Source organism: Heterodontus francisci, chromosome 37, assembly GCF_036365525.1.
Source record: "Heterodontus francisci isolate sHetFra1 chromosome 37, sHetFra1.hap1, whole genome shotgun sequence".
NCBI lineage: Eukaryota > Metazoa > Chordata > Chondrichthyes > Heterodontiformes > Heterodontidae > Heterodontus > Heterodontus francisci.
This window is the reverse complement of record NC_090407.1, coordinates 31,308,327-31,317,560: the sequence shown is the minus strand read 5'-3', so window position 1 is coordinate 31,317,560 and position 9,234 is coordinate 31,308,327. Positions and strand designations below refer to the sequence as shown.

At 44.5% G+C, this 9,234-nt stretch overlaps 1 protein-coding gene across 5 annotated transcripts in view; it reads left to right on the top strand.

Moving 5' to 3' along the window:
* Window positions 1-9,234, top strand: part of LOC137352240 (proproteinase E-like) — a 35,096-nt gene that overhangs the window by 12,312 nt on the left and 13,550 nt on the right. For 2 of the 5 annotated variants that reach the window (XM_068017494.1, XM_068017493.1), the window contains exons 1-2: window positions 7,312-7,395; window positions 8,906-8,994. In XM_068017494.1, the coding sequence (XP_067873595.1) occupies window positions 7,353-7,395; window positions 8,906-8,994 (132 nt within the window). In that variant the 5' untranslated portion in view covers window positions 7,312-7,352. Of the gene's footprint in view, window positions 1-5,028; window positions 5,116-7,311; window positions 7,396-8,905; window positions 8,995-9,234 lie in introns of those variants that run through there. The other 3 variants (XM_068017491.1, XM_068017490.1, XM_068017495.1) reach the window with 2 other exon arrangements.

Genomic DNA, 9,234 nt, shown 5'->3' with positions numbered 1-9,234 from the left:
GAATGTTTGTCTCTCCATCCCCCCCCAAAACAAACACACGAGCAGTTGTTGACCCAATTCCAGTGGATGAAATATTGTTCCAAATATTATAAAATCATGATCTCAGGTAATTTCCAATCACCTTGATACCTACAGAGTTTCCAGGTGGTCTTTCTCTGACAAGAATGGGTCGGTTGTAAGATCATTGGCTATCTTGACAAATATATGTCAAGGAATCCTTAATCTGCTCACTTAATTTCTCAATAAGGAACCATCTGGAATTAACCACCCAGTTTAGGTCCAGGAGTGAACAGTGTCCATGTTTAGCTCACTGAACTGACCTACATCGCCCAATTTGAATGGTATTTGAGTTCACTTTCCCACCCTCAGTTAAGATACTTACAAATTACTTAGAGAATGATTTGTTTTCAAACCATCAGAGAAGTCAGGCAACAAGTCATGAGCTGAGAATGATTTGTAAACTACAAACCACAATTATTACTACTTAACTATAAACATTGCGTATACAATTAATATAGATGGGGGTTACCTAGCAATTAAGTAATAGAGTTACTTAATACAACATCTGGTTCCACATGTATGATGATTATACCCAGCTCTATCTCACCACCACCTCTCTCGATTCCTCCACTGCTCAGTCCTGAATGAGCCAAAACTTTCTCCAGTTAAACATCAGGGAGACTGAAGTCATTGTCTTCAGCCCCCACTGCAAACTCCTTTCCCGAGACACTGATTCCAGCCCAGTCCCTGGCCAATGTCTCATCTGAATCAGACTGTTCGCAACAATGGCCTATGTGACCCTGAGCTGAGGGTCTGACCTGATATTCTCTCCATTACCAAGACTACTTATCTCCACCTCTATAATGTCACCCATCTCCACCCCTCCCTCAGTCTATCTGCTGCTGAAACACACATCCATGCACCCTCCAGACTTGACCATTCCACTGCGTTCCTGGCTCATTCAAAACTCTGTTGCATGTATCCTAATTCACACCAAATTCTATTTATCCATTATCCCTATGCTCGTTAACCAGCATTAGCTCCCAGTCCCTGAATGCCTCTGTTTTAAAATTCTCTTTCTCAGTTCAAGTCCATCAAGGCTGACACTCTAGTACAGTACTGAGGGAGTACTACACTGTCATAGATGCTGTCTTTCAGATGAGACATTAAACTGAGGTCCCATCTACTTGCTTGGGTGGATGTAAAAGATACCATGGCACTGTTTTGAAGAAAAGCAGGGGAGTTCTCCCCTGTGTCCTGGCCAATATTCATCCCTCAATCAACATCACAAGAACAGATTATCTGATCATTATCGCATTGCTGTTTGTGGGTGTTTGCTGAACACATACTGGCTGCTGCTGTTCTTGCATGTCAAAGTGACTACACTTCAAAAAGTACTTTGTGGCTGTAAAGTGTTTTGAGACTTGCAGCGGCCCTGAAAGGCACTATAAAAATGCAAGTTGTTATTGCTCTTGTTGCGTAACAGAGGTTGGAAAGGAAACTCAACAGTGTCACCGTAATTCAGAATTAACGGGATAGCTGATTATTAAATTGTAACTGAGATCCTTAGATATCTGACAAGTTAATAGCATTGGTTAGCTAGTCTATTAAAAAGTGTAGAGTCTATAAGCAGGTGCTGAACAATGTTTCCAGAGCTTATACAACTCTGTGCTTACGAGTGGAGTGGTTGATTTGATCTTCTTCCCTTGGGGTGTTGGTATTTGCTTCTGGGGTGTTGAGTTGATGAGCCCTTTGGCGGCTGGGTTATCTGTTCCCTCGAATCCTCCTTTACACAAGTGACTATCTGAACTAGGTGGCTTATCTCTCAGCCATCTTAATCCCAGACAACTTGTACAATGAAGCGGCATGCTTATCTCTGTTTGTAAAATATTCCCATTGTCTTCACTAACCTTCTGTGGTAGTCCCTCCCTGGCAAACGTAGAACAATGCCTTTAGAAGTACCAAGTATATTTAAGTCAGAGAGTAAAAAAGGTTACAGAAATCAATTGCTCGGCTATACCAGTCACAACCAAAGAGAATTTAACAAAGAGGGGAAGGATTTGGACCTCACACCACCCATTTATCAGGTGTGAAATGTTCCAAATTTGCATAGTTAATACATCCAATGTCATTTTGACTCGGGAATTCCTGGAAGCTGCCTTAAACCGGTGCTAGATCCCTCATTTGCTAATGGAGAGCCCAAAGGCCTGCATAAGGACCCCTCTTGGAAACTGGTCAGCATTGAGGCCTCTTCACCAGAAAGATGCCTGGGAATGCCCATTAGGTATCTGCAGCTTGCCAGTTGATGGCACTGAGGTTCAAGGCCTAATGTTAGGCATGCCTACCGTCAAGTTGTACTCGGGCCTGTGGGACTGGGTCGGCCCGGACCTGCTGGAAGTATACGAGAGTATGCTCCTGGCCGGCAGCATGGCAGAATCCATGAGGAAAGGCATCATCACCCTCATTTACAAGCAGAAGGGGGAGAGGGCAGAAATCAGAAATTGGCGGCCCATCTCACTGCTTAATGTTGACTACAAGATTCTGTCCAAAGTCATAGCCAGTTGAGTCAAATCTGCTCTGGAGTTGGTGATTCACCCCGATCAGACCTGTACTGTACCCGGCAGGAAGATCTCTGATAGTCTCGCGCTACTCAGGGATACGATCGCCTACGTACGGGACAGGAGGGTGGACACCTGCCTCATCAGCCTGGACCAGGAGAAGGCTTTTGACAGGATATCGCACACCTACATGATGGACGTGCTTTCCAAAATGGGGTTTGGGGAGGGAATCTGCAATTGGATCCAACTGCTCTACACAAACATCAGTAGCGCAGTCTCAATCAACGGGTGGGAACCGGAAAGTTTCCCGATCAAATCTGGAGTCAGACAGGGCTGTCCTCTCTCCCCTGTCTTGTTTGTTTGCTGTATTGAACCCTTTGCTGAGTCTATTAGGAAGGATGCGAGCATAAGAGGGGTGACAATCCCAGGCAGCGGAGGCACTCAGGTTAAAACCTCCCTGTACATGGATGACGTCGCCGTCTTCTGCTCGGATCCGCTGTCCATGCGCAGACTGATGAGCATCTGCGACTAGTTCGAACTGGCCTCGGGAGCCAAAGTTAACCACGGCAAGAGCGAGGCCATGTTCTTTGGGAACTGGGCTGACCGATCCTTTGTCCCCTTCACCGTCAGGTCAGATTACCTGAAGGTGCTGGGGATATGGTTCGGAAGGGCCGGGGCGTGCACCAAAACATGGGAGGAGCAAGTAGCCAAGGTACGACAAAAGTTGGGCATGTGGGAGCAGCGATCTCACTCCATTATGGGTAAGAACCTGGTCATCAGGTGCGAGGCGCTCACGTTGTTGCTGTACGTGGCGCAGGTCTGGCCTATACCCCACTCCTGCGCAGTGGCAGTCACCCGAGCCATTTTCCGCTTCATCTGGGGATCTAAAATGGACTGGGTCCGGAGGGACACGATGTTCAAATCTCTGGACAAGGGCGGGAAAAATGTACCCAACGTGGCCCTCATCCTGATGACCACCTTCGTGTGCTGCTGCATCAAGCTGTGTGTAGACCTCCATTACGCAAACTCCAAGTGTCACTACATGCTGAGGTTCTATCTGTCCCCGGTGTTGCGAAGGATGGGCTTGGCCACATTGCCGCGGAACGCTCCATGCAGTTGGGCCGTGCCATACCATCTATCCTTCGTGGAGCAGTTTCTGCGGGAAAACACCTTTGACCACCGGTCCATCAGGCAGTGGTCTGCACGGAATGTCCTCAAGGCCCTACGGGAAAAGGAGACGGTGGATGCTGTCGGATGGTTCCCTGAGCAGACTGTCAAAGTCATTTGGCAGAATGCCTCATCACCAAAACTTTCAAACAAGCACCAAGACGTAGCTTGGCTGGTGGTGAGAAGGGCCCTTCCCGTCAGATCCTTCATGCACACTCGAAGTCTCGCCCCCTCCGCACAGTACCCCTGCGTTGGCTGTGGTGGGGAAGAGACGGTTGCCCACCCCCTCCTGGAATGTGTCTTTGCAAAGCAGGTGTGGAAAGAGATGCAGTGGTTTTTGTCGAGGTTCATCCCAAGCAGCTCTGTAACACAGGAGTCTGTGCTCTAAGGGCTGTTCCCAGGGACGCACACCGAGACAAACATCAACTGCTGCTGGAGGACTATCAATTCGGTGAAAGACGCCCTTTGGTCTGCCCGAAACTTGCTGGTCTTCCAGCGCAAAGAGTTGTCCACCACCGAATGTTGCAGATTGGCACATTCCAAGGTCCAGGACTACGTGCTGAGGGACGCACTAAAGCTTGGGGCAGCCGCAGCAAAGGCTCAATGGGGAAAGACCACAGTATAAGGACCCCCACCAAGCTGGACTGAGGGGCTGGATCCATGGGTAACCCCTCGAACTGTATCGTTGATATTTTCATTTGCTGTAAATGTAAAACTGTAATTAGCATGACAATAGTGAAATGGAAGGTTGTGAAGAAACTCATGATAGTATTGAAGGAAACTGATCTCCCTTGCAATGTTTGTATTTTTTGGTGCTGTTTGAAACTGTTTGGCAATGTAATTTTTGCAGATTTTTATGAATAAAGTATATTTTGGAAATAAAAAAAAATTCAGAGGCGGATTTGTTCACTGAGTCTCCTGCATCCGCCTCTTTGGGTCTGAATGAATATTTTCCCCATTGCATATTTAAGGTCTTCATTGATATCCCATGTGCATTTTGTACCTAAGGGTTGTAAGTATCAATTGTGTCATTCAGCCGATCAACTTTGCTCAGACTGAATTTCAAAGAAAGTGCCAGTTCTTCAAAGGAATTATTAGTAAAAGTAGAACAGGATGTTTTGTTTGTTGGGTAGTTTGGCCATTTTGCTGTGAGATGTGAAGAAATACCCCACAATTTAACTCTTACACAATCCCCTAAAGACCATATCCTGTTTATGCTGAGACAAAATTGCACACTTCTTTCTGAGAAGCACTTCATACCATGAGATATGCAAGAAGTATTACAAAGAGATTTGTTGCTCTAGTTCATTTAGTTAACCCTTTACAAACTATCTCCAGATACTCTGGTACTATAATATGTTGTTTACAATATGGACAGGGTGCTACCCAGGTAGGTAAATCTGTCCATGACCAGAAACCTGTAATCACTTATAGTAATTATTAGTAGAATGTAGAGCTTGCCTAGGGCTGGTTGGACAAGTACCATAATTTCTTTTAAGGCTGATGGCAAGATTGCAATCTGTTGCAAGGCGGTTCATGATTGTTTGCATATCATCCTTGGGAGTGGGCTACAAGCAAAAAGGAATTCACCTACAATTTCATCCAGCACCTTTGTTTTACCTTGTAATCTTCTAAGGTTGAAGAACTGTCCATCAATCCTGAATATGATCTTGACTCCTATTTCAAAATTATTGCGAACCAAGAGAAGCACAGCAACAAACAAAATGCTGAACAGCCATGGTGCAATGATGCATCCTTGTTTAACACCTGGGTAGAATCCTGTCTAAAGAATCAATATTGATACAGAAACATCCTGCAGAATCTCCAAAGCCAGCTTAGCTATTGGCAAACTCCATGAGCAATTCTGGGACAAGAGAGGCATCAGTCTGCAGACCAAGCTCACCATGTACTGATAACACTGCCTTATGCCTGTGAGACTTGCACAAATTTGTGCCACATTAAGAAGCTGAATCACTTTTGGCCTAAGCTGCCTAAGATGAATATTAAAGATCAGATGCAAGACAAGATCCCTGGCACCAAAGTTCTTAAAAAACACTGACAGAGCATGGATTCTCTATGAAGGCATGCCTACGGTGGTCAGGTCATTTGGTGTGAATGAACAATACCACAATCCTGAAGATCTTTTCTGGACCATTGACAACTGGGAAGTGATTTTGTGGTGGAGCACAAACCAGAGAAAAAGACTGCTTAAAAGCGACTCTGATACAGTGCAAAATAGATGTCTATAGGTAGGAACCACCTGCTCAGGAAAAGAAGGTGAGAAACTGTTCATGAAAGCATGCCCTGCTATGAGGTGAGTTGCATTGCTGATTCTGAATGGAAATGCCAGCTGAGGAAGTCTCGCCTGGAAAATCAAGATCTCTAAACTGGTGTATCCGGGATCCAGTGTTCAATCTGTGGACACTGATTCCCAACAAAAGTAGCTCTCATGAGTCACCAAAGAACTTAGTGCAGAAAATGGGACGATATTCTGGCTGTCTTCCTCGATATCAAAGGACACACAATGAGTCTGTTTAATCCAACATGTATATTGCTTGTCTGTGTAAGTGATTCTATATGTAATCATTTGGGCTTGCTTTAACCAGTAAAACACTTCTTCAAGCCTCTGTGTGAGGCAGTGTCCCTCAAATCTACAGAGACTCTTGAATTGAACAGATGTTCCTATGTAAACATAGGTACATATATAGGAACAAAACCAGCTGCCTCTTGAGGTTTTGCACCTGTATTCTAACTCAATATCAAGATTGTCATCATGGTTGAGAACTTATTAAATGACTGCATGACATAACTTTCTTGCACAAGCATTTTAAACTATATAGCTCAATGTTTTGTAGAAATGTGTACTCTGGTGTGTGGTGTTCATCAACCATATAGAGGGCAGTGCTGGGTTCAGTCCCCTTTCTTTGCAGAGTTTTCTGATTTGGGGGAGGACAGCAGTGCCTCTGAACCTCAAAGTGATTGCTCTTCGTGCATGAATCAGGCTATTTGGTCACGAGGGTTCAGAATGCATCACAGACGACCTTGTTCAGGAGTTCAGGAGCAAGACCCCCGGCTGATTTTTCACCCTTCCTATTGCAATGTCTTCAATTGACTTTGGGAAGGATGTAAAACAGGATGCTGATTCGCTATCCTTCATGTTACACCATTCCCCGAAGTCAAAATCTACCCCAGTGAGTATAATTACACCTTCCAAAGTGCAGTCACCAGGTTAAGTTCAGCTAACTGAGCACTAACCAGGGATCAAACCTGAAACCTTCTGGTCAGTTTGGCTCAGCCCCAACCTAAGCAATGAATTAATCAGTGGAAACATTTGGGGAGCTTTCTCTTAGCCATTAATTCCCCCTGACAGGGAGTGACCATGTGTGTGAATGCTCTTGTGACAGGTGGCGGCTGCACTTGCACACCATGGAAAGTTTTTTCGGCCATATAAACAGCGCAACCTTGACACAAAGATATTTAATTGTTTACTTTCCTACTTGGAGTGGGGATTTTAGCAGATAGCGACATTATTAAAATAGCTGCAGCATCCAAAAACTAGCAGCTGGCAAGGCATATAAAGGTCCAAATCCATTGGCGGCTGTCTCAGCTACACAGCAACACAGAGAGATGATGTACCAACTGCTCCTCATTGCACTACTTGCAGCCAGTGGTAAGTTACTAGAAAATGCCCTCCATTCAAGCAATATATCGAACTCCAGAAATGTGTATAAATAGAGGCATCAAGTACAAACACAGAGAAGATCTGCTCAACTTTTATAAAATCACTCATTAGGCCTCAGGTGGAATATTGTGCCCAATTATGGGCATCACACTTTGGGGAGGATGCCAAGGTTTTGGAAAAGGTGCAGAGGAGATTTACCAGAATGGTACCAGAAATGAGGGACTTGAGTTATATGGGGTGACTAGAAAAGCTAGGATTGTTCTCCTTAGGGCAGAGAAGGTTAATGAGAGATTTAACAGAGGTGTTCAACATCAGGAAGGCTTTTGATAGAGTAGATCAAAAATTGATAGAGGAGCCCCTACTCCTTCCATCCCTAGCCAAAAGTTGCTGTGGTTGTTTACAGCAGCCCCTTACCATTGCCTTGACTGAGATCAGCTCGAACAGCACAGACTGGAAATTGAATTTTAAGCCTTCGGGTCTGCACAGTTCATTGTGATTACCCGCTGAGTGATTGAGAAACTTTGCCATTTTGACTACTTATGTATTGTAGCAGTGTTCATGGTTGAAGATATATCTATTGAAAAACACAAAGGTCTATATTCACTGGTGAACAAATTGGTAAGTATAAAAGGGAGTTCACTGCTTTATACTCAAATCTATTTTATTGCTAAAAATAGGGATTGCAGAGAAACCTGGCCCTCAAGGATTTGTGAGGCAGATTTTCAACACATCAGGCTACAGTCGTATCTAACTTTCATTCACATGACAAGAAAAACAAAGGACCAGTCAGTGATTTAATCTTTCCATACAGTTTTTAAGATATATTTTTTCACACCTTTCCCCTTCATGCAGACGTTGGGAGGAATTTGTGCGATGGTGTATAACAATGATAGCAAATTGGCAGCCCACTTTATACCTCTCCTGATTGTCACCTACAGAGAAGTCAATCAAAATAAAAGTGAGGAAAGATATAAAACTGCCTGCCGACTCATTATCACCATTTTATACTATCGCACAAAGTCTAAATTACCCCCTGTTAATTGCTGGAAAGGTATGGTTCCACCAGTCCAAGCAACCCACTGGTATCTCACCCAAGTGACACATTCTTTTGAGAGAAAGCACTACATGGACAGTCAGAGACTGTGAGACACATTATCCTTTCCCAACACTGACATCCCTCACTGTGATAAGCACAAAAAAATGATATAATTTTTTAAACGATATTAAAATTGGAGAAAGGAATAGAAGGATAGGTTGACAGGGTGCGATGAAGTAAGGTGGGAGGAGGCTTGTTTGGAGCATAAACACCAGCATGGAAATGTTGGGCCGAATGGCCTGTTTCTGTGCTGTAAATGCTATGTAATGTAATGTGTAATGTAGTATCACTGTACTTGGAAGCAGATATTTGGAATACCTAATCTACATATGCAATTTAAAAACTATCTGCACGCTACATTGACTAGAATGAACAGTTAGCCTCTGGTTCCTGTAATTTCAGCTTATGGCTGTGGGCAGACCAGCTACCCTCCATATTCCTCAAAGGTGGTGAATGGAGTTGATGCGAGGCCTTACAGCTGGCCGTGGCAGGTAGGTCAACACAGAACTTTATCAAGTAAAGCCCAAATGCGGCGGATGCTAGAAATCGAAAACAAAAAACAGAAAATACTGAAGATGCACAGAAGGGCGGCACAGTGGCGCAGTGGTTAGCACCGCAGCCTCACAGCTCCAGCGACCCGGGTTCAATTCCGGGTACTGCCTGTGTGGAGTTTGCAAGTTCTCCCTGTGTCTGCATGGGTTTTCTCCGGGTGCTCCGGTTTCCTCCCACAA